This window comes from Oryza glaberrima, chromosome 2, assembly GCF_000147395.1.
Source record: "Oryza glaberrima chromosome 2, OglaRS2, whole genome shotgun sequence".
Classification (NCBI taxonomy): domain Eukaryota; kingdom Viridiplantae; phylum Streptophyta; class Magnoliopsida; order Poales; family Poaceae; genus Oryza; species Oryza glaberrima.
In genome coordinates, this window is record NC_068327.1 from 26,668,217 (window position 1) to 26,693,099 (window position 24,883).

The 24,883-nt window shown below is 42.5% G+C and overlaps 2 protein-coding genes across 3 annotated transcripts; one reads left to right on the forward strand and one right to left on the reverse strand.

Annotated features, from left to right (window-relative positions):
- Positions 1-3,921: 3,921 nt before the first annotated feature.
- On the reverse strand, positions 3,922-7,554 carry LOC127764017 (probable methyltransferase PMT15). The gene is made up of 6 exons (XM_052288824.1): positions 6,690-7,554; positions 5,603-5,813; positions 5,218-5,506; positions 4,748-5,140; positions 4,491-4,568; positions 3,922-4,406 (listed from the first exon to the last, which is right to left on the reverse strand). Exons 1-6 carry the CDS (start codon positions 7,434-7,436, stop codon positions 4,184-4,186), a joined length of 1,941 nt encoding a protein of 646 aa, XP_052144784.1. The 5' UTR covers positions 7,437-7,554; the 3' UTR covers positions 3,922-4,183.
- A 13,816-nt stretch (positions 7,555-21,370) lies between these two features.
- Positions 21,371-24,508, forward strand: LOC127764673 (F-box protein PP2-A13-like). 2 transcript variants are annotated; one of them, XM_052289582.1, is made up of 4 exons: positions 21,371-22,284; positions 22,618-22,736; positions 23,529-23,596; positions 23,746-23,846. In XM_052289582.1, the coding sequence occupies exons 1-3, from the start codon at positions 21,940-21,942 to the stop codon at positions 23,572-23,574; spliced, it is 510 nt and encodes a 169-aa protein (XP_052145542.1). In that variant the 5' UTR covers positions 21,371-21,939; the 3' UTR covers positions 23,575-23,596; positions 23,746-23,846. The 2 variants fall into 2 exon arrangements, with proteins under 2 accessions (XP_052145542.1, XP_052145541.1); XM_052289581.1 differs by lacking the exon at positions 23,529-23,596 and having other exon boundaries at positions 23,746-24,508.
- The last annotated feature ends 375 nt before the right edge of the window (positions 24,509-24,883 follow it).

Genomic DNA, 24,883 nt, shown 5'->3' on the forward strand with positions numbered 1-24,883 from the left:
ACCGCAGGTAACTATACCAAGGACTGACTGTTGAAATCATTAGCAGGCAGCAGGCTGTGTAGATCTTGGAACACTTGTCACTGCTCCATGCTCCAAACATGCAGCTGTGCAAGCATTTGGACTCTTCTCCGTACTTTCAAAAGGTGCGAGAGCTAGCTTGGGGAAAGTTTCAGATCAGACTTGTCAAGAGGGGGCCGCCTACACTGTCAATGCGTCTGTTTCAAATCAATTCATGTACTCATGTAGGAGTACCTTGCTTCTGGGACCGGTTCTTTTCTGAATCTGTTAGCAGACAATCGTCGGTACGGCCACGAGATCTGTTCTTTTCTACCTCAGCAATTTGGAACCAAATAATTAGTGTCACATTTTCTTGTGATCAAACAAATGAAACCTTTGGAATGCAATAACATTCATCCACGGTGAAAACAGGCCGAGCAAAATCTTCGTTTTGCTGTCAAAATTGCTGCAGCTATTTCCCCCTTTTCATACTCGCTTGGTGCAATTCTTTCACGCATGAATCCATGGTAATTGGCAAAAGCAAGAACAGATGCTAAATGAATACCCATGCCGCGCATGCCGCTATAACTGCACAACGTATAAACTACTCGTGCAGCGGACGAGGAAGCGGACGAGGAAGGCGCGCGACGACGAGCCAGCCAACGGACGGTGTGATTTGTGACTAGTGAGCAAGAGTCGCTGAAGTCGCCGCTGATAATTGCTAATCTTGTGGGGTATGCTCATATAGCAAATATAAGGATCTTTATGAAAAAGCACGTACATATTACAAAAATCCCCCCTCAATCGGAGCCGCTCAATCTTAATTGGACGGAGTAGGATCGCTACCAACGATAGCCCTAAATCTAATGGTGTCTAAAACAAATTAACAAATAAACTCAGGACCTTAATGAAAACGCACCAACGAAAGCCATAAATCTGATGGTGTCTAAAAGAAATTACCAAATAAAGTCAGGACCTTAGTGGAAACATACCAAGGATAGCCCTAAATCTGATTGTGTCTAAAAGAAATCTATCTAATAACCTAATGCTGGCTCTTTTGCTAGCTTTCTATTTGTCCACGTGGCGCCTCTTGCTTCGAAGAAAAATCATAAATTTAAAAAAGCATCTAACAATCATATGTGAGAAAAAAATCTAGAGAAAAATATCACATAGAGATTCCAGAGCCTTCCAAAACTATCTTCTCGTTCCAATCACACAAACTTCTACTCATTTGTCTTCTATAAATATACTACGCGTACTCGATACTACTCCTATAACTTATAATCTAGAGAAAAAAAAAAGTCACATATGGATTTTAGAGTCTGCCAAAACTCTCTTTTCAATCGCACGAACTTCTACTCATTTGACTTCTATAAATATACCACGCCTACTCGATACTACTCATATAACTCTAAAATTATATAGTAAACTCAAAATTATTAAGCAAAAAAACAAATATAAAACAATAAATTTACATTAATTTTCCTTCTTTACATATACTATGCATACTCGATACTACTTCTATAATTCTAGAATATAAATTAAAACCAAAATTATTATGAAAAAAAATCAAAATATTAAAAATTTAATAGTTTGTTTATGAAATCTTCAGTTATGGCATAAGGTGCATCTAGAATGACATCGTGCACCCATTTTTACAGCACGAACCATTATCAACATGCGTACTAGAAAATAAAACATTTAAACAAATCATTCTAACTTTTTTTCGAGTAAAAGATATGGATATATGATAGAAATAGAAAAATAAAATATAATACCTAGTCTGCCATCCTATAATCCGGTTTTTCCTAAACTACAAACTATACATTCTGTAGCAGAAAACGAATCTCATAATCTGTTTTTTCTTATTATCTCGCCGCATATGGCTCTCGCATGCGCATGATTAACAAACTCGTAACAACATGATCTCAACAATCTCTTACCGTAGGTGGTTTAACAAACTCGTTAACCTTTTAGTGATGATCTTTCTCAACTGGTGTGAAAATGAGTGTCCTTATCACATAAAACTACCCTTCAGCCCTTTTAAAAAGCAAAATTATAGGAACTCCCTATATATTCCTTTAAAAATTCGTTTATGAAATAAATATAAGCATAACATCTTACTTTATATTTTTCTCTTTATATATTTAGAATTATTGTGTTTTTATATGCTAATTAAACTACAATTTTTTTAAAAAAAGATGCTTCAAAATCTCACAAGAATCCAATAAATATAACAATTTATTTCTTTTTTTCATATGTTTTTAAACCTTTACTGAAGAGAAGATTATGCCCCCGAAACATTTATCGATTCCTTATATGCCCCTAATATATTTTTTTTATTTACTTATATACACATTGATTTTGATTTTGATCTCTTTAATATACTTGTCGTCAATTGGTCTGACCGTTAAATAGGTGTAAAATGCCAGTTTTACATTGGAACGTGTAAGGAATATATGTAGAGGTTTGTGGAATACTTTGCCGTTAATTAGTCATTAGTTGACCATGTCAGTTTACCTTTGAATGTGTAAGGAATATATGTAGAGGTTTGTGGAATCTTTTGTTGAAAATATAATTATTTATTATGTGGCCATAATATTCATAAGTTTGTTTCACGAGGAAGTATTATTTTTTGTCGTTATTAAAAATACTTTGTCATGAATAACAAGTATAATAATGTCACAAATATAAATATATAGTCTTATACACTCCCAACAATATGCTCCCTTCATTTTTTAATATATTATATCGTTAACTTTTTAAGAGACGTTTAATTATTTGTCTTATTCAAATCATTTACTTTATTGTGACTTGATTTATCGTCAAATGTTCTTAAAATATGACTTAATTTTTTTATATTTGTATTAAAAATTTTGAATAAGATAAAATATCAAATGTTTATAAAAAATAGATGGCATCATATATTAAAAAACGGAGGTAGTAGTATACAAATTTTCATATTACTTTCATGTCTAAAAACAAATCAAACCTTTCAATAATAATTAAACGGTAAGTAATGAAATGTGCATAGAAAGGATCAAAAGTGATTTAAATCTCATAGGGTCTAAAAGGAGAATATCAAATATGAAAAGGACTCATTTGGAAAACCTCCCTCCGCTGCGCTTGACTACTCAATCGGAACCGCTCATCCGTGATCAAACGTCTCATTGATACCCCACACGTTTCGTCGGACTCACCGTCGTCGTTGCGCTCGCCGCCACTGGTCGATATACCCGCTGAGTCGCCGATATCTCCGGCGCAACCGCCGAGGATACCAAAACGTGGCGGTAACGCTGATCCATCGCTCCGTGCCCGCCTCTCCCGACTTCCCACAGTGGTTCGGGCCGCCGGCCGCCTTCCCCTAAGCCCTAGCCACCTGACGCACGGCACGGCCGCTGCGAGCCTGCGACGACTGATTTTCCTTATATGCGGGTATTACTTTGCGCGGAATTCAATTGTCAGTGGTCCAACCAAACGACAGGTACAGCAAGAAGCCTCCTGCGCTCGCCGTGGTTCAGTGGTTAGCAGGGGAGAATAATTGAATACATTCTTCGGAGCCTGTTAAGGTACGTAACCTATCTTTCTCCACTAACAGCAGCCTACATTATTATGAGATTTAAGTAATTAGTACTAGCATGTTGGGCTTGCTGCGTCGGCCATCAATGCTTGCAAATTTATCCTTCTGTTGTCATTTTTGGGTATCCTTATAGCTGTATTTGCTTGACAAATTCCTGTTTCTTGGTTAAAACGAGTGTCGGGAACGTTTTACACATTGGTACATTTTGTTGCTTTACATTCAGTAACTAGTTTATATTCTTTCCTGCATTCAGCACAACCATCTTCCATTGACTCAGATTCATAATCCAGCGTATTCACTAGTACTATTCAGCATCTAATAACAGAACATGTCAATCCTATGCAAAGCGACAACAGTAACTTCTATTTACCACTCGGCACGATTTCGCGATCAAGTTAAAATCTTTGTAATATCCACCCCTTCCCATATTCTGCCCTGTATTACACCTACCAGGCAGTACAAATCTTCTATAGTGCTACAGTCCAAAAGAACATAAAAAAACCTTAACTGAAGAAACGAGCTAGAAATGGCGACCCGATTACGGGAACTTCTGAACAATGTTGTTGCTGCTGGCTTGCAGTAATTCAATTCTTCACACTACTGCTGCTATTGGTCTTGCTCCTTGGCTGTCCAGTACGTCTTGACGACCAGGAGGATCTTCTCCCGGACGAGCGGGCCATCTTCATGGTCGACGATCTGGCTGTCCCACCTCATCCCGTCCGCGGCGCTCTTCACCTTCACCAGCATGTCCACGTCGTCTCTGATGATCACCGTGCCCTCGGGCCTCAGGATCCTGTCCATCTCCAGCAGGATGATATCCATCTCGCACCTGTTACAAAAAGCAGTTTGAAAATTGCCAGCTATCCTCGGTTTGTCCCGAACTGAATATGATGCAAACTTTTACGTGCATTACCTGTTCTTGTACAAGGTGAAGACCGAGTCCGCATGGATGAGATCGTACGTCCGTGGATAAGTGGACATGCCCTCGCACCTGCACGCAGTGAATGCAGATAGAGATGAGAAGGCGTTGAGCAACAGCCATCAGCCATGGCAGGCACCGACACCCCCGCGCTGCAATCAGTGAGACAGCAGGGGCCATACCCACCATGCATGTGGGCGAGAGCGTACATGGCCATGACAGTACAGAGCAGAGTACTACTACGTACTAACCAGTCCTGGTAGCTTCCAATGAGCCCACGCTCGTAGACCACCCCAAGCGTGGAGGAGTTACCAACGGTAGGGACCATGTTCATGACCCACAAGGGGTCGCTGGCCAATGCCGCGGCGAAACCGCCGAGGCCGGCGTTCATGTCGAGCACATTGCGGTATCGTCCTTTCTGCTCGAACTGATTGATCACCCCCTTGTAGTGCTGAACCCGCTTCCTCCACAGCTCGGTGTCCTGCACAAACGCTTTCGATGTCACGCCCTTGATGCTACCTCTAGATATCCTGGGCGGCACGGCGGTGAGCCGCTGCGGCCATTTCTTCAGCGCGCCACCGGCGACCTCGCTGGCGTCTGAGACCTCCGGGAGCGGCGTCACGCAGGCCTCCATCTTGTCATACCTAAGTATAAATCAATGTTATAGCAACGCGCGCAACCGACACTAGTGAAATAATTCGATGCGGTTCTCTGTGATTACCATGCCGCGTCGGGGTTTTTGTGGGAGCAGAAAGGCGGGGACTTGCGGGAGGCCTTGCAGCTGGCGTGGTTGGCAGGCTTCTGCCAGACAGCGATGTCGCCAGCCTCCTTGATCTTCTTCCAGCAGAGGCTCCTGGCGACGGCTTCGATAGCCTGCTGCTCGGCGTTCAGGTCCTCCTTGGTCCTCTCCCACCCTTTCCAGTACTTCTTCCAGTTGATCGGCGGCCCGGACAGGATCCAGTACCCTCCCGGCCGCAGAACACGGTCAACCTCGATCAGATACAACCCATCTGCACATTGACATGTTCGGTAGTGACCAATGAGAGTGTATTCGGATGAAGAGATCATGAGTGTGTATGGTGATCGGGCAATATGGGATACACTACCGTAGAGGTGCCAGGGGATGAGGCAGCGGGAGCAGTGCGCCATGTCGAAGGCGCGGGCCGGGTAGGTGAGGCGGTTGGAGGCGAGCACGCCGATCATGGCCGGCACGCCGCGCTCCAGCGCGAACTGCACCTGCGCCTCGTGGGAGTCCCGCGGCGCGAAGGACATGGCCAGGATGTCGCGGGACAGCAGATACGCGCCCCAGCTCGCCACCTGCAAGGGACCGGCGCGCCGGACGCATTAGCACGTTACATCAGACAGTCAGCAGGTCGACACTTGTGCATGCATCTACGAGTACTGAAATTTCACCTTAACGGCTGTGTTTAGATTGGCCCAAAGTTTTGGAATTTGGTTGAAATTGAAGACGATGTGACTAAAAAGTTGTGTGTGTATGAAAGGTTTGATGTGATGGAAAGTTGAAAGTTTGGAAAAAAAAACTTTGGAACTAATTTGCTAGTGAAGCCAGTAGGTTTCAGTTTACGCAAGTGCAACTAGACAGGCGCTCTTAGAAATGCAATGCGAATATGATAAAGCATGTATGCAAATAGTAAGCGGTTCTTAACATTACTGCAAAAGAGAAAAGGAAAATCACTATGCATCCGTTGAAAATCAGGTGATGGAATTTTTATCAAGAAACTTTGTAGCACCGACTGACAGTGAAAAAGGACAGCCAGCTTTCCCATTCCATCCATAGTGTCTGGATTGAGCAAAACTTTTTACCAGCGGAGTTTGTTAGCAGGCTGTCAGGCACGAGTACTACCCTTCGTGGCACAATCATGCGAGCGAAAAATTCCCAATCGAACAAGATGCCGAACCGTATCGGAGATTCAGAGATGTTTGTCAATACAGACATACTTAATTGGGAAAAAAGGCATGATTCTGTCGCTCGCAAAAAAGAACAATATATAATGCGGTCTTCCAGACCTCTTTGACCTCCCTGTTGACCATGGGATCTCTCCCCCATTCCCCAATTTGCACTCTTCCAACTAAGATTTAAGCAAGATTTTTCGCAAGGAGCAATGTGAAATGCCAGCGTCAATCGATTTGCTGTAAGTAACGAAGAGGAAGAAAGCTCATTTGAGCACTTACCCCGCAGCCGGTGTCGAGCGCGGTGCGGACGGAGCCGTCGTGGAGCGGGATGAGCTTCCCAATGTCGTCGATGTACGCGTCGGCGCCGTGGGGGAACATGGTCCCGCCGCCTGGGAACCTGAACTTGTCGCCGTCGACGCGGATCCAGTTCTGCACTGCCTTCTCGACGGTGAGCTCCTTGTGCGGCACATTGGCGAACCACGCGACGTCGCGGCTGGCGGGCCACGGGAACGGGTTGCGGTACCCGGCCGGCGCCGGCACGAGGCAGCGCAGCCGCTCCCGCCCCGTGGGGCAGTGCCGCTCCCGGTACACCAGCCGCTCCCGCGGGTACCGCAGCGACCGCTTCACGTCCTCGCACGGGGTGTACTCCGAGTACCTGGCCGGGCACGCCTGGTACCTCCGCGTCGCCGCCGAATCCCCGGACGAGCTGAGCACGGCGCCGTCCGCGGCCGCCGCGTGGTGCGCCGAGAAGTCGAGCGCCTGCCCCTGCCCCGCGGGCGTCCGCTTCCGCGGCCGCGTGGCGGAGCGGGTGGTGGCGGTGGTGGTGGTGGTGCAGGCGACAGCGGTGGCGACGGAGACGGAGGATGGGGAGGCGGAGGGGGAGGAGAAGCCACCGTGCTGCCACGCGCCGAGGAAGTAGGACGCGGAGCAGAGGAGCGCCACGGTGGCGATGGGCAGGAAGGAGGAGGGGCGCCGCGCGGCGGCGGGGGAGATGTTCAGCTTGGTGGCCGCCGGGCGGACCCCCATGCCGACAGACAGCCTCAGCTCCGCTTCAGCTCCCCGGAGCGTGTGCTGTCTATGGCGCGGGCCGTGCAGTCGTGCACTGCGCTCTGTGGTGTGGGGTTTTAGGTGGCGAGGCGGGGGGGACACACTGTCACGCTGCCCACACCACACCGGTTGTGTGAATTGATGTGTTTGATTTTTTGGTCATCAACGGTGGACCGACCGTGCTTACGTTGAACTGCTTTGGGATTTGCGCATAGGGAACTTAGGGAAGGTCATTACGTTGGGGAAAATTACTTGACGGTTTGACTACTCCTAGAGTCCTTGTGCTTAGCGTGGCTGCGTGGTGTGGTGGGAGTATTCCGAGTACTTGTGTTTTTTAGCTTTTGGCAGCGCCGGAATACTAGTATAGCTTCTTGTTACTAGATTGAGCTTTTCTTTACTGCAGACATGTTAAGCCCGTGAAGCACTGGATCTCAATGCTCATGTGATTCCCTGCAACTTTGAGAACCTTTTGTGAATCGGCATTTGTCTCTACTCTCTAGTATCCTAGCCAAGGAGGCACGCATCAGTTGTAGAAGGGCGACGCCAGCATGGAAACATTCGCTGATATGAGGTAGTAGTATAGTAGCAAAATTACGGGACCTCGTGCTAATCTCTCTCTGTTAGTAGTACTTACGAATCTAGCGATTATAGTATATATTTTTTCAGAGGGATCTTCCGGTTTTATCCACCGTTGGAAACACAGTACACGACTGCACGAGGGGTCGGGCCGCTCGGCGCGCACATGGGTTGAGCACTTGGGCTGGTTCGCGAGGAGCATCCACCAGGTCACCATCACCTTCAGCCACAGCAGGCAGAACAGTATATATGCGTACACTGTGTGCTGCGCCGTGCAGCCTTCAGTGAAGCAGCGCATCTACGCATCTGCAGGCTTGGATCTGAAACTCTTTCTTGGGTCAGGAACAATTCAAAGCTACTCTGAGTAGGCAGTAACCCCACAGTAATCATTGAGTCCGATGCACACATGCAGACAGGCATGGCTGGGGCCGAGATACAAGCAGCGGCCGGCAGTGCCCGGAGATAAGCGAGAAAGCTGGGAGCGGACGACCCCTAGCAAAGGTTGCGGCCGAGCATGTGTCGCTGCTACCGATCGAGCAACGAGGTCTCACGGCCATCGCCGCCAGATTCAGATTGGCGTTGTACCAGAGCAGGCACGGGTCATGTCTGGCCCCGTTTGGACTTTGGAGTAAAAAGGATGTAGTCGTTGTCTGACTATCTATGGTCTTGTCGACGCTACCGATGAGTTTGGGCACACCGTCGTGCATGCTTCGAGTGGAAGACCATGCTTGGCCTGTACCGGCCGTGACTGTCCCAAGCTAACAAGCTTAGGAGATGGGAATGGAGATCGTGCCGCCGTGCGAGACCCGTGGATTCCGTGGAACGGTGCCGCCGCCGTGCCAGCGCAATACTTTACCGTGGAGGCGAGGATTGCATCGAAGTGAGCCATTCGATGCGGCTAAACGAACATCGAACGGTTGCTCACTTTTCCCCTGGGGAAAAGGAAAAAAGTTTGGAGCACCGAGATGCCTGCGGAATTTTTTTCAATTTTTAAATTTTTTTCAATTAATATTTACAGAAATAATCCATCGGCGCAAAAAATTAAAAAAATAGACCATGCCGCCCTCCACTAGGGCGGCAAGCTGACGTGGCAAACGGGGGAGGGACGGGCTGTGATGGCAGACGGGAGAGGGAGGGTTTTTTTTTTTCACGAAAACCCTTGCTGGGCTCCCATGCAAAAAAAAGCCAACCCGGGCCTAATATTTTTTGGCTGGTATTTTTGCATATGGGTCCCTTGCCGCCCTCTAGGGCCCATATGCAAAAAGTACCAGCCAAATGCTCTTTAGGGATGTGAAAATTGCATTTAGCCCCTTGCCGCAAGGGGCTAAATGCAATTTTCGCAGATGGCGGCAGACGGCGCCGTCGAGCCGCTGTCTGCCACGTCAGCTTGCCGCCCTTCACTAGGGCGGCAGGGTTTATTTTTGTAATTTTTTGCGCCAATAGATTATTTCTGTAAATATTAAAAGAAAAAAATTTAAAAATGAAAAAAATTCGATGCCTGCGAGACAGGAGTCACGGGCCTTCGCATAGCACAGCGGCACAACTCACCGGAGAATTTCGGCCCAGAACTCCAGAAGTTAATGCGCAGCACGCACACGCGCAGGCCACCGAATGCAGCGCGGTCGAATGGAAAAGGTCCAATTTACGCTAGCTCAGTACTTTTATTCATGTCCCTCAACTATAAATCGAATATAGAATTATAGAGCGTCTGTTTTTTTTTAAGAGAAGTGTACATTTTTACCCAGCTTCTACATTTCAGCAATTTAAATTGAGAACTTAGCCCCTAAATAACCAAATCTAAAATTCGCTCTTATAGAGATATAGACTCAAAACCTTGAGGGTGAAACTTAGGTCACTCCAACCACTAGATTACATATCCTTTCGCATATAAAGCGTCTAACTTTTAAGAATCAATACAATTAAGTTCATCACTAGCATTGATGACAGTTTTGACTCTTGTGATGCCTTGACTTAGGTTTTCCTCTCATATGGACATGTGGCACCTACGTGACACTAGAAGAAAAAAAATAGAAACACCAAGAGATCCACATGTCAATGATCGTCTAATTAGAAAAAAAACTAAAATAAATATGTTGGGACCCAACATAAAATCTTCTTCATTACCCCTTCTCCCCCATCCTCAGTTGTCGTCACTCGTCACTCATCAACCCTAGACACAACGTGCTCCAAGCGAGGAGGCAAGCGGCAGTAGGCAGGAGCTTGGTGTGGCCTGTCAGTAGGAGGTCCTTGAGTCGATGCGCCCTTCACTAGACCCAACCCGCCATGGCATAGGCGTTGCCTCCTTCTTACACGGTTGACATCAATTGAGATCCCTCGTAGTACTGCATGTGTAGTACTGCAAACAACCTGCATCCATATTCTTCAATCTTTCTCTCTCCACCACAAGTTCAAGGACGTACCTAGAGAGGAGACACATGTCTAGGGTGGCATTGGATTTTGAGTTTGTTTATTCAAAATGTGAAAGTTTTGACTTTTCTAATAGACATTTTTTTGCCTCTTGGGTTTAATACATTCTCTTTTACATTTTTTCGCATGCAGATACATATTACGTATGGATATACCTATTAGTTTTTTTTTAAAAAAAAAATCTCGGGTACACATTCGAATACCTTAAAATCTAGATAGGCCTGCCCCTACCACACGTCGGCCACAAACAACAACGGGGACCAGGCAGAGAATCAGAGATACTCAGTCGCCTCAATACCTCCATCGCCACCACGTGGCTCTTCTTGTCAACCTTGGCGCGAATTGAGAGCTTGACAATGGTGAGGTAGGTGACACTGGACTCGACAAGGTTGACGCGACTCGACGGTCCCGATTCCGGGAACCTCCACCGCTATAGAGAGCTCTTGGGTTCGCCGAGGTCGGCTGATACGTGTTTTGCGGTTTAGGACGCAGATGAAACTTGACAGATATCCGAGGGATCTAAATTAGACTTCTTCCCTGCTGAATACACCAGTTCGGTGATGGGCCTCGGATAACTCACGTTCCCAGGCCGACTGATGTCATAGCCCACACGAACTTGGGCACATTTTCTCCACGAGGTCCAAGGTCCAATAGGACCCTCCGCCCTCCGCCAGCGAGGCGGCGGCCATGGAAAGCCCAAGAAAAATACCGCGATCTCGCCGAGCAGCAGCCGTTTCAGACTTTCAGCCGTTCGCCTCACCGATCGAGTCGGTGCACCGTGAATGACGCTACCAGATCGCCGCTGGGCGATGGCATGATGGGCCGCCGATGATGGACCATGCAAAGCATGCAGCACGTGGTATATTACTGTATTGATGAAGCAGGTGCCTAGCTAAGCTTCAGGTCCACACTCGATCGTCCTGCCTGCCGATCGACGACCACATCTTCCTGCGTGCCTGACCTAGAACTGAAACGTAACAGAAGACTCAATTTAGTATTCGCATATGTGGTTTGGCATGCATGCAGCGTGCTCACCTCACCTCTGACATCCAGACGAAGTAATGGCTCCGTTTCATGAGTTGGAAGCATGACAGCTTTTAGCTGGAGTTTCGTCACGAGGAAGCTCGAATCAATGGACAGATGTGCTAAGGAATGGGGAGAGGAGAGCCAATTTTGCCCTGAGCTAATGACCAAGACAGGGAGCTCTAATAAAAGAGTCGAATCATGTCAAAATGGGTGGCGGTGTTACTGTTAGTTGTCAATTCGCTGATGTGCACAGAACAGAGACACCTAATTTCCACGTATATAATTAAACTTGGATTTGGAGCAACACGTGAACGCATGGTGATTTAAATAATGCCATTTAGGCTGTCGATCTTTGAATAGGCCAAATGCACGTAGGTACGAATAACAGCTTAGAAATTTAGCAGCTTGGGTAAACATATAAACTTCTTTTCCGGGGAAATATTTTATCAATTGCTAGCTCGAAACATTGTTACATAAGAGACGTCAGCGTGCAGTCAATATTGTTGCTGAGCAACGCTGGCCAAATTCTTAAAGAGGAGAAAAAAAAAAGAAGAGAAATGTTACCATCTTAACAATGATGTTGTCGAGTTTTAGGCCCTCGATGACGGGAAAAAGTATCATGACAAACAAATAGCCTGGCCTTTTACCAGAAACAACCGAGCAGGTTGATAGATAGATATTCCCTCTGTCCCATAATGTAAGGGATTTTGAGTTTTTGCTTATAATGTTTGAGCACTCGTCTTATTAAAAAAATTGTGCAAATATAAAAAACGAAAAGTTGTGCTTAAAGTACTTTGAATAATAAAGTAAGTCATAAAGAAAATAAATAATAATTCTAAAATTTTTTGAATAAGACGAATGGTCAAACAGTGCGAGAAAAAACTTAAAACCCTTATATTATGGGACAGATGGAGTACATGGTCAAATCTCCTGTGTTGCGACAAGGTATCCCAATGAAGTTAGGAACCTCAGCTAACCAAGAATCTGGCATAACATGTTGGCACAATTCATGATTTTTTTTTTGCGTAGCACGTGGTTGAATATTTTACCCATCCATTTGACATTTAATGTGTTCACTTCTAGAACTTCGCCTGTCGATTATTTGATCCGTCAGACACATCTAGAGCAGGAAAGGGATTCAAATATGAAGTCTAAACGAGAAAATGATTAACATGTAATTAATTGATCTTTAATTATTATAACTAGCATGGTGACCCGCGCAGATTGCGCGGCTAGCATCATTATATTTTCTCTCATATAATAGCATATATGTTTTCTCATTATATTATTCAAACAACATAATTTTAAGTTTTGCAATAACTTTACAAAACTACTAATGTGTAATATTCATATTATATTTTATATACGTGTTATTTATTAATTATTTTTAATATCACATTTTAGTTATTTGTAAATTATATATATTCCTATATAAACTCTAGACTCGTCTTTTAATATTTATTTTTTTTTAATTCTGAATTTTTTGTAAATTATATTTATATATAGACTCTATGCTCTTCTTCCAATATTATTTATTTTTATTTCTGAATTTTTGTTATTTCTAATTGTATTCCTATGTGGACTCTAAACTCATCTTTCAATATTCTTTATTTTTTAATTTCGAATTCCAGTTACTTCTAAATTATATTCCTATAATGACTTAAACTCTTCTTCACATGTTTTTCTTAATTTCGAATGTTAGTTATTTGTAAATTGTATTTTTTATACGGACTCAAAACTCTACTTTTAATTTTATTATGTTTATTCCAAATTTTAGTTAGTTTAAATTCCTATATAGACTCTATTCTCTACTTCTAATATTTCTTATTTTTAAATTCCGAATTTCTTTTTTTTTCTTAATTGTATTTCTATATGGACTCTATACTCTACTTCTAATATTCCTCATTTTTAATTCCGAATTTTAGTTATTTCCTAATTGTATTTCTATTTGGACTCTATACTCCACTTCTAATATTTCTTATTTTTAATTCCGAATTTCAGTTATTTCCTAATTGTATTTCTATATGGACTCTAGTCTCCTCTTCTAATATTTCTTTTTTTTTTAATTCTGAATTTCAACTATTTCTAAATTATATTTCTATATGGACTCTAGTCTCCTCTTCTAATATTCCTTATTTTTTTAATTCCAAATTTCGGCTATTTCTAAATTGTATTTCTATATGGACTCTGCTTTTTCTTTTTCTCCGATTAATGTGAGAATTTCTAGGCAATGAGAGCGAACGTGCATGCTGCTTTTTCTATTCCTTTAATAATATAATACATTTTTTAAAAAGAAATCTATTTAATTTTAAAAGCAAATTCTATATAACAATTTTTCGTACAAAACATATCATTTAATTACCAGTTTGAAAAGTGTGGTAATGAAAATTGTGAAAGTAGCCAAGTCGATCCCTACTTTAGAACAAGCCCTAAGTTCTAATCGGCTACTGGAGCTTTTTATTTTTCTAGTTTATCGTAACAATATTTTTCAAACTGTTAAATAATATATACTTTTACAAACTTTCTATATTAAAGTTTCTTTAATAAATATATAAATTTATTTTTAAGTCTATAATAATTAATACTTAATTAATCATATCCTAACTCGCCTTGCGTTACGTGCAACAGAAAATCTCCTGTCTACCACACCTTCAAACGGAACCAAACACATCTGCTCAATAGCCACTCTCAGGGCTCCTTTCGAACAGAATTTTGGAGTAATTTTGAAGGATTAGATTTATATGTGGTCCTTTGGAATGAAAGAATATCTCTCATAGATTTCTTTGATATTCATTAGGATTGACGCAAATCATAGGAAATTTGGAAGATTTTCAATGTAAGGTTCAACCTCTTACATTTTTTTTTTCTGATTCCCGTGTTTTTTCTACGGGACATCTAATTATTTTTTTCTATCCATATGATATAACTATACGTTTTTGTTTTATCCTTATGTTTTAAAAATCATGCGTTTTAAATGAGTACTCAACAGAGAAAAGGGATTGACTTATGAAAATAGAGAGAAAAGGGATTGACTTATGAAGTATGAACACTTGAAACAAACGTCGCAAGCAAAAGTTTTTCTGGCTGTTGGATACTTGAATTTGCAGCATAGTTTGGTATAGCCCCTCCGTTTCCGTTTCATCTCAAGAATAAAATATTGGAGCATGGCAGAACGTGTTTGATAATATAGTGCTCATTTTGTTTTGTTGCAATATCGATCTCGTTCCCACATGCCCATTTAAATGTTAGTTAGCTGTGGTCCAAACGACTATTGGATGAGATCGTTATCTTGACTCCAGGGACAGTTTTGTTGCATTTATAAATATGTCCCTATGGAAAGCTTACTCCTGTCCTTTGTCCATTTTAATGTAGAAAACTAGAACTTTTTTTATAGGATTTGCATGTATAAGAGTTGGCTATAAATCGACCATAAACTTATGTGAAAGAAAGAAAAAGAAAAATAAGTAACCACATAAACTACTCAAAGACAATCTTACCACCGAAGATCACTTTTCCAACTCACTTGTTTTGTTTCCGCATGCATGTTTTTCAAACTATTAAGCAATACAATTTTATTAAAAGATTTCTATATAAAAGTTGATTTAAAAATTATATTAATCCAATTTAAATTATTTTAAGCTAATATTTAATTAATTATGCATTAATAAACCAACACGTTTTCCGTGCAGGGAGCCCCAGTACTCACTTAAAAAAGGCCCCTTTTTTATGGAACAATATTTTTTCTAACATGCAAAATAATTTACAAAATTTCATGCAACAAACTTTTAGCTTATAAAAAAAATTACAAAACTATATGAAAACATTCAAACTTTGATTAAAAAAACAAAGTAAAACTGTACATATAATAACAAAATGGCAGTGAAAACGTACTAAAGCATTTACAAATTTTCATGCGTCTAAAATTAAGGAAATCCCTAATATCTGTAATGGTATTTTCTGTATGTTTCTCTAAATTTCCTAGATCATCCTGCTTGAAATACATAAATTTTGCTGATAAAGAAATTGGAGATGGCAACTGACACAGCGACAGGCATCTTGCCTACCTCTAAAAAAACAGCCATCTCGTACACGAATTGAGAGTTATCCCTGGGTTTCGTCATCATTGTTCATTTCTTTTTTTTCTTTTTTTGAAATAATTGTTCCATTCTTATATCACGCCAACTCGCCAAGAAAACCAATTCAACCGTACATCCAGAAATCACGTACAGACCGTGTGTTCATAACTTCATACCCCGCTGGTCTTTCACCTTGACGTCGATACGCTTTCATCGTGGTGTCGAAAACGTCGCCGTCTCACACGCGAGTGAGCTCCGAGGCCGGGCTTGTCGGTTCCTGCCAGGGCAAACCCACCCGCGCGCCTCTCGCGTCGACGTCCCCGACCGAGCTCTCGTGCCGCACCGAGAGCTTCCCCCTCGCCGTTCATACGCTCCCGGGTCCCGGCTGCAGGGAGAAGAGGACAGGGAAAGAGCTTGCGGGCCTCCCTCCCGCCGTCGTACGTCCGGTGCGCGTCACGGTCAGCCGAGCAGCACCATGCAATCGGCCAGTGGGCGACGTCCCTCCACGTCCAAGCCGGCTCGCGCATCGTCCTGCACCGTCCGTCCGTCGGTGAGCTGACGTAAATGCGCCGAATGGTCCTCAACCTTCTTCGGCTGTGTTTTGTTCAGCGCAAAGTTTAGATTTTACTAGAAATTAAAAATGATGTGACTGAAAAGTTATATATGTACAACGGGTTGATGTGATGAAAAAGGACTGAAATTTCTTCCTTGTGTTACTGGGGCTTAAATTGGTAGTACTACCTCAGGCGGTCCAAATTATTAATTGTCCCCATCAGATCGAGTTTTTCTTTTGGCTGGTTTTCAGGTTCAACACTGTACAGCATGGTGGCATGCTGACTCGGCCTAGAGCTTTCTTCTTGCTTGCACACAATGAAAGACCCAAATTGCCCATTCCTCAAATATTGTACTCCCTACGTCTTAATATAAATATAACCAAATCCAGATGTAACGTACTGTTCAGATTCGTAATTCTAAAATATGTTACATCTATATTTTGTCTGTTACACTTATATTGAAACGGGGGATTACCTTGAATAGCGGTCGGAACCACCGGGTAAATTGTCGGTTTCCCCCAATGATTTGTATTTTATGGGTACGTAAACGGAAGTGGAGATATGTGGAAATTTTTATCTAGCTAGACAGGTCCAGTGGTAGTTATAAATATTTTTTTTCAATTATAGAAGGCACGTAGGTACACACCACTACCCATAACCATAAAGTACGCCCTCTAACATGAGGTGTATTTGCTCAATTTTTTTACAACTCACGCTTAACTCGGTCTTGTCTCCATGCACAACTTAGGCTGCGTTCTATAACCATGGTTCTCAACTTTTCTCTCTCGTTTTACACGCGCACACTTTTTAAACTGCTAAACGGTGCGTTTTTGTAAAAAAATTTCTATAAGAAAGTTGCTAAAAAATCATATTAATCTATTTTTAGAAAAAAGTAAATACTTAATTAATCACGCGCTAATTGCTGCTCCGTTTTCCGTGCCATGGAGCGAGGGTTCACTCCCGAACACAGCCTTAGTACAAGTGTACAACATCAAAGTCACCATGCTGCGTACGATGCGATGGCAGGTGGTACTACGCTGCTCCATTGGACGTTTTAGTAGCTACGGGGACCAACGTGACAACCGCATGAAAGGCCAGGGAGCATATACAGTGTGCATGGACGTATTCTTCCCCGCACGGCCGGCGCAACAAACCACGTTTCCCGGATTCAGGTGCGGTACAGCCTGGGCTGAGAAAATGCAGGGCCCATCGTGCCCGTCTCGTCGCGCACGCGTATCCGCTTTCGGCTACTCCTCTGGTCATCTCATCCCGGCAGGGGCGGCGCATTGCATTTCTAGCTACTCGCTGTGTGGCTTCAGTGTGCAACGTCCGGGCCGTTGATATGGTTAGCTGCACCACAGCATCACTAGCGATGCCGTGGCACACAACGCCGTTTCCGGTGAAACACGTGGAGCGGTTGATCTCGACTAGCATTGAGTAGTACCGTTCGATGTTGTGCCAGAAAAATGCGGTCACATAATGTTCGGCTTACGTGGTGCATCAGAATTTTTGGACGTACAGCTAATGCAAACATGTATGCCACTCAAAAATATTTTTCTATATTTAGTTTACATTTATGTGTGGGATATTGGTATAAAAAATGTTCATTATATGATCTGGCAGACATAAAAGCTTACAGGTTTACAACAAAATTTATAGTGTTATGTGTGTTGTCAGCGTCCGTCCGTGTTTGTGATATGTTTCTGAAAAAAATTCATTAATGTGGATAAAACTGATTCAAATGGACCATTATTAGTGGCACAACGGAAAAGTAATTTTTTCTAATATACACAGTCTGGTCCTGGGTGTCACTTAGGTGGATTATCTTGTAAATTATATTCATAGTTTAGGTCCAAAGCATGCATGTTTGATTGGTCTTAAGCACCAATGTAGCCAGGGCCGGCCCTGACGGGTGGCGAGCAGTGCAACCGCTCTGGCCCCCCCCCCCGGATCGTAGGGCCCCCCACCCACACCACATAGCCCCTGCGATGGCCAAACAGGAGGCAGCAGAGCCACAGTAGTAGCGTCATAGCGATTTCTATGCCTAACAGTCAACGTTCCTAATTCCTACGCGTACGCAAGTCACGAGATTAACGCCGCCCGCCGCGCACGATCGCCAGTCGTTCATCCGATCATCCAGTCCTATCCGTTCCCCACCCATGTGTTGATCAATTCACCGGTATCGCATCGGCGCATCCGCGCGCCTGCCGCCTTACCGGTTGCCGTCGGCTGCCGCCACCAGCAGCGACCGCACGAGCCCATAGGCCATATCTGCAAGTCCGCAACTACTATTGCTGAACTGCTTTGAAGCCTGATGATCAAGAGGAGGTGAGCAGCGGGCTGCAAGGAGCAGCAACACCACCACATTGACATCGCTGGCTGGTTTATTGAATTTTCAATTTCTATTCCGTTGCCATCTGCACCTTGCTATGCTTGGTTTATGTCTCTGGTTAATTGTTTTGGTAGAGTCTAGAGATTTGGACTTGGAGTTGGACGAAGTTGCGGTAGTGTGTCTGTTGCCGACTCACTTTATGCATGCACCTGGCCGTACATGATCAATAAATTGGTAAGATTTTAAATTTTGATTTATAGCATAATTTATATGAGTTAAACCAGTAAACCACTATTAATAATATTTTTTTTTCAATTATCTCAAGCCATTTCATAGAGAAAAAAGTATTGGATGAAATTAATATCAATATCATATACCAATGACTTCAGAACGGTGTATGAAGAAAAATTTGAAGGTAACATACATGATGTTTTTCATATATATTATTTCTAAATACAATTTAATTTTTTATCGATAAAACCCGTGTATATAACTATTTATTGATCATTATTTAGATGGTATATTAAGGGCCCCTATGTTTTGTTTCGCCCTAGGCCCATACAAACTCAGGACCGGCCCTGAATGTAGCTAGTCACGTTGGCCGAAACTTTGTGTCTGCTCACACTGTTCCCTGTGTGCACATCTAAACATCTATTGTTCTCCCCTCCTCCTATACCGCATTCCGCATGAACTCCGGCTATCCCGCATAGTCAATAGGGAGGGCGGCAATTAGGACACCACTGGCAATCATTAGCAAGCTGATGTGTTTTGGGCAACGATTTGGATGGCACACGATAGACGGTGTGGCGCAATGCCATAGTCTGTGTGAAGGCGGATGATGGACCTCAACTTTGATGTGGGTGGCACGTGATATGCACCTTTTTTTTTTTTGCCACAATGGGGGTAGCGCCTAATATGCAATTTTTTTTTTACCACGATAGCTTTTGGAGGGTGCCGAAAGCAAAATATTGTCCAGCGTGAACTACTATATCTGTGTCTGGGACCAACAAAAGGTGATTTGGATTTAGTTGCGATACATTGAATCATAAGTACACATTTAAATATGTGACTTACAATATCATAGAGCTAAGTGACACTTCGATCAAAGTTTAAAAACCAGCCATGTATTTCCTTCTCTTTTCTTTTTCCTTTTTTCTTCGGTTCATTCTATTTGGGAGCACCCCACGTTAGACATTGGTGTATGATTTAAGACGATGCGTGTGTGGTGGCCAGCATTTTACCCGGAGAAAAAAAAAATCTGCATATTGGCATATTTCTTGCCACTCGACGTCGTTGCTACAAGCTAGTCTACACACACAACATCAGCAACAGTTACGGAGTATGTAATTATGGAATCGCTTTCAAGCTCTCGTGCTCCTGCTCAAATAATCAATGCATGGTGCTACAGTCCATGCATATGCGTGCATCGAAATTTCTTCATCTCCCTATTTGCTGATGTTGAAATACTAGAAAAGACACATCGGTTGCTGTTGTACTGTCGTGTAACATGCCAACATTTGAACCACATACTCAGCAAACTAAACCTGACCTCCCGGGAAACAAGTGGAAGCAAGGGTTTCTAGGCTTTGCTTAGCCCTAATTGATGCAGCAAACACGTTCTCACCGAACAATTGGTCGGTTTGGACCTGCTCTGGTCGCTGATTAAATTTGTTGGACCATTAATTCCTGACGTTTTTCACGCTCACCCTTTATGGGATTTACTAACCAACTGAAGCTTCGAATTTAGTATCGTTCGATCCTTTCCAAGATCCGTGCGTTGGTCTCGATTCACAGTACTCGTGCGTGTGCAACAAATATCTCTTGCTTAAAGTATGACCTAGCACATGGCAAAATCATAGATGAGGAACTACTCAACGGCTCAAAGTGCTACCATGCATACTTATTTTCCACTACCACCTTTTCTATGTTTTACTCCCTCGGTCCCACAGATTTTAGCCATTGGTTGGTAGATTAGTGGTAAAGATAAAATATTAAATTGTTTATCATCGATAAAAAATAGTTTTTTTAAAGTTGTAGATAAGAGCTATTGAAGTATAAGACTTCATAATTTGTAATGAATTCAATGTAAACAATGGTTGTGAAAAATTCTAAGAAAAATAACAATTTATAATATAGTAACATCGATCATTCCAAAAAATGTAAGCTTAAATTCGACCTACATATTAATAAAACGAGACAAATTCGGGTATGTATGAATTGTCCATTCGCTGAATTTGTATTTTTTATATCATAATGCATGAGTTAACATTGGAGGAATGGTATATACATAAGTTGTATGAGTGTAACAAAGTCATCGTTTCGCTTATTCGTGGAATAAGAGAAACGGCATATTTGCAAACGAAAAGTAATTTGTGAATAAAATCTTTATATACGTGTTCTTAGTGATCTAAAAGAAAAGGCTAAAAAATAAACTTCGATGAAAAAACTCAAAATCAGCTCCAAATTTAAGGTTGAAAATTTAAATTTTGGTTGATAAGTATAAGCATAAGAAAAAGATGAGGCCGCAAATTTTATAAAGAATGTTTTGTAATTATTTAGATGGTTTTTAAATAAATAAGAGATATCTCTTATGTATTGTTTGGTTAATCCCATCCAAGAAAAAATTAAGAGAATTTATTTTACATCTATTATGATGCGAAATTATTTTTTTCTCAATCTTCTCCAAGTCTCGAGAGTTATTCATAAATTGTAGACGGAGATATAAATGAACTTCTTTTTAAACAATTTTGAGGTCTAGAAATGATTTTTTATGAGGAAATAGTATTAAAGCCAGACGGTTAAACCCAAATGACCGTGTTAATTTATTGTACGGTAGGTCATCGACCTGCCAAATGGTCATAGAGGCGTTTCCGCGTGTATATATATAGCAGGATGAAGAGGAAGAGGAAGAGGAAGGCAGAGAAGAGGAACGAGTCGTCTTCTCCAAGGCGTCCGAAAAATCTCTCCGTTCTCTCGCAAGCCACAGTACTTCCTACTCCTCCTATTCATGCCCCCGGCCCCGAATTGGATACGCTGGTTATTTCAGAACAAAAGTCAGTTTAGATTCGACTGGAGGCCTAACAGGTGGTAATTTGAAGCATTTTGGTTCGCTTTGGGGGGCCAGTAGAGGCAAAAGGTCTGATTTTTTTTTATCGAATTGGTCGCCCTTTTGATTCGAGAATCGTCAAGCTCGGCGTGAGAGTTTCTTTGGCCTGTGCTCGCCTGAGAGTAGAAGGCTGTGGTTCTTGCTCGGCAAAATTTGGGCTTATCCTTAAATCGGAAGGCGTGGGCAGCTAAATTCACAAGGAAAGCTTCAGTTACCCACGGAAGAAGGATTTCCCTTCTCTCTCAGAGACTCGGATTGGTGATGGCCCGGCGCTGAATTGCTCTGAAATCTGCCGAAAGCATCGATCTTTGTCTCCGAAAGATCAGGGATTGGGCCCTCGTATCCCCAATTCGCCCCACCTCCAAGACGGCGGTCGGGCTTGTAGATGGGGTCGGGGTCGAGCATCCTCGGTGCGGACGGGGAATGGGGGGTGACGTCCCTTGGAGACATGCCGGAGAGCTGCGTGGCGGCGGTGCTGCTCTACCTTGATCCGCCGGAGATCTGCCAAGTCGCCCGCCTCAACCGCGCCTTCCGCGGCGCTGCCTCCGCAGACTGCGTCTGGGCCGGGAAGCTGCCCGTCAACTACCGGTACCTCCTAGCCTTTGCAGCTGCCGCTGATGACGAAGGTGGTGACGGCGGACACGGTAATGGCAAGCGCAGCTCGCCCAGCAGCAAGAAGGATATTTTCGCGCGCCTATGTCGACCGACTCCATTCGATTTTGGCAACAAGGTAATAGACCCAATTTGTTCTTTAATTTCTACTAATTAAGATTCAGGTAATAGAGCCAATTTGTTCTTTAATTTCTACTAATTAAGATTCTATGCTGGTTTATTAGAGCCAATTTGCTAATGTGTCATTTATGTATGATGATTAATTTCTTCAATGAGGGTTGCTCTAAAAAAACTGTTCAACGGGGATTGGAGTTGTTGGGGTTTGGGGAATGGAAGACATAATTTGACCATTACTTGTTTAGGTTTGGTGGATTAATATATATATATTTGGCCTTCTGTTTGCTTGAAATGATCTGTCATGAGTAAAGAACATCCATCTTGTGGTTTATAGGAATTCTGGATTGACAAGAACAAGGGAGGTATTTGCTTGTCTATCTCCTCAAAGGCAATGGTGATTACAGGTATAGATGACCGGAGATACTGGAGCCAACTTGCCACAGAGGAATCAAGGTATTTACCCCTTGGTGGCTTTGATTTTGCACAACTATCCTCTTGTAGGCGAATAATAAATAATTGTTGAAGAAAATATTTGACCTCTGAAAATCTGAGTTGAATTAAGAGTTATTTGGTTATTTGGTTTTACTTCTCTTCCTGATGAGTTAAAATACATCAATTGATTGATTTGCAACCACCCCACTAATACACTATTGTACTAACCGTACAACCTTGAAATTTTGTTAGCTTGTTTCTGGGTATTAGCATATCTAGTAAGTGAAACATGCAGGAGTGGTTAATTCAGGCAGCAATGTTTTGGTGCAGATGAGAATAATTTTCTTTGACCTGAATTCTATGAAATTTATAAGATTACTTAAACCCATTGAACTTCTTAGTTGGGATATATGAGTTCAGTTGTATTAGAGAAATTCTCTCCACTTAACAGGAAAAAAAATCAAGATTTAGTAGCACATTTCCAAGGTTAATTTACAAGCCCATAATAGTTACTTTCGGATTTGTGCATCAGTAGAGCACAGAAACATTCTGTTACTGTTCTGTCATTTGAGATAGAATGTATCTTGAAACAATTTGTTATGGTTCGTTCGGTGTATGATTCAAATGAATAAATTCTGGATCGAAAAAATAGTATATATGTTTACCTTAAAGCTTGCTTTATTTTTTTTTAATTGTGGTTACATGTTTTCTACACTATCTAACCGTTCTATACGTTTTTCTCAACGTGCCCATGTTGCCAAGGACTACCAACTATTCCACTAAGAGCTCTCTAATTTTCTTTCATGTTGTCAGTCACACTGACTTAAGCAATTTGAGATTTAACTTTTGGAACGCCTGATTAAAAGATTTGCTGTAATCTGGTTAGTTCCCTAGTGCTTTCAGTTCTCACTGCTATTTGCAAGTACTGCATAAATTTAGAACATTTCATTATGTGATCACTTCTATTGTTGATAGAGACTTTTATCTTGGTAAATTGGAGATGATTTAGGTCCTTATTCGTATCATGCAGATTCCACCATATTGCCTATCTTCAGCAAATTTGGTGGCTTGAGGTAGATGGAGAGCTTGATTTTTGCTTCCCTGCTGGTTCATACAGCATTTTTTTTCGGCTTCATCTTGGACGACCATACAGGCGCATGGGCCGCCGTATTTGTGGAACTGAACAAGTCCATGGGTGGGAAGCCAAACCCACACGGTTTCAGCTCTCAACTTCAGATGAACAACATGCTACATCAGAATATTATCTAGAACAAGAAGGAAGCTGGATACTTTATCATGTTGGTGATTTTGTTGTACTGAACTCGGACGAGCTTATGAAGCTCAAGTTCTCAATGTTGCAGATTGATTGCACCCATACGAAAGGTGGCTTGTGCGTTGATTCAGTTTTGATATATCCAAAAGGGTATCGGCATGAAAAGGCAAATATAGTGCACATGTAGTGCTGCAGAATGGTTGCAATACTCCAGCAACATGAGACAATTCAGTGGGGTGTGGCTAGCCTTTTCCTGTCCGTTCTTTCCTGAAAGTCCATGTGTATATTTTTTTCCCCTTGAGTTTTACATGATGTAAGGCCTTTTGTATTCTTTTATAGTGTTAGGGTAGGGAAGTAAAGGGCGAGTTTTTTTTTTTTTTTAAAAAAAGAACTTAAATTGGCATGATAATTGTTGAGTACAGAGTCCTAGTCGTTTAAAAGTAGGGACAGATGCCATCTTCATATGTAATTTTTCATCAGTGCAATGATGTTTGGCGATCTGGATATTCCTCTTTGCTTATTCCCATGGCTTAAAGCTGATTTTATCTTCTCAACTGTTTGGGTATTCAACAGCTTTCAGGTGAGCAAATGGATGGCAGTAATAAACTTCCAGCATACTAGACCTGTCGCCCGCATATTTTTGCATAGAGCTTAAGCTAATTATTCTTTCGGTTAATGATAACTGCCTTGTATATTGCTGCCCTAGTTCTGAAGATTTTGCTGATCGCAGGATGCCAGGATGCATGTATTCTGCACGCTGCATATCGTAGGAATTGCTGTAACATTTTTATCGCATATGATCAGATCCAAAATCCATTGGACTTGGGTCAACAGACAAAATACTGGGTCCTGGAAGTGTTGCGAATCTCAACTGAATTCCTCATTGTTATCTAAT

Excerpts from the sequence above, each read along its gene's own strand:
- LOC127764017 (XM_052288824.1), bottom strand. The coding sequence starts at position 7,436 with ATGGGGGTCCGCCCGGCGGCCACCAAGCTGAACATCTCCCCCGCCGCC. Across the intron at positions 5,814-6,689 it reads CGCTCGACACCGGCTGCGGG|GTGGCGAGCTGGGGCGCGTA; the intron begins GTAAGTGCTCAA and ends GGTCCCTTGCAG. Across the intron at positions 4,569-4,747 it reads ATTGGAAGCTACCAGGACTG|GTGCGAGGGCATGTCCACTT; the intron begins GTTAGTACGTAG and ends CACTGCGTGCAG.
- LOC127764673 (XM_052289581.1), top strand. The coding sequence starts at position 21,940 with ATGGGGTCGGGGTCGAGCATCCTCGGTGCGGACGGGGAATGGGGGGTG. Across the intron at positions 22,285-22,617 it reads CATTCGATTTTGGCAACAAG|GAATTCTGGATTGACAAGAA; the intron begins GTAATAGACCCA and ends TGTGGTTTATAG. Across the intron at positions 22,737-23,745 it reads CTTGCCACAGAGGAATCAAG|ATTCCACCATATTGCCTATC; the intron begins GTATTTACCCCT and ends CGTATCATGCAG.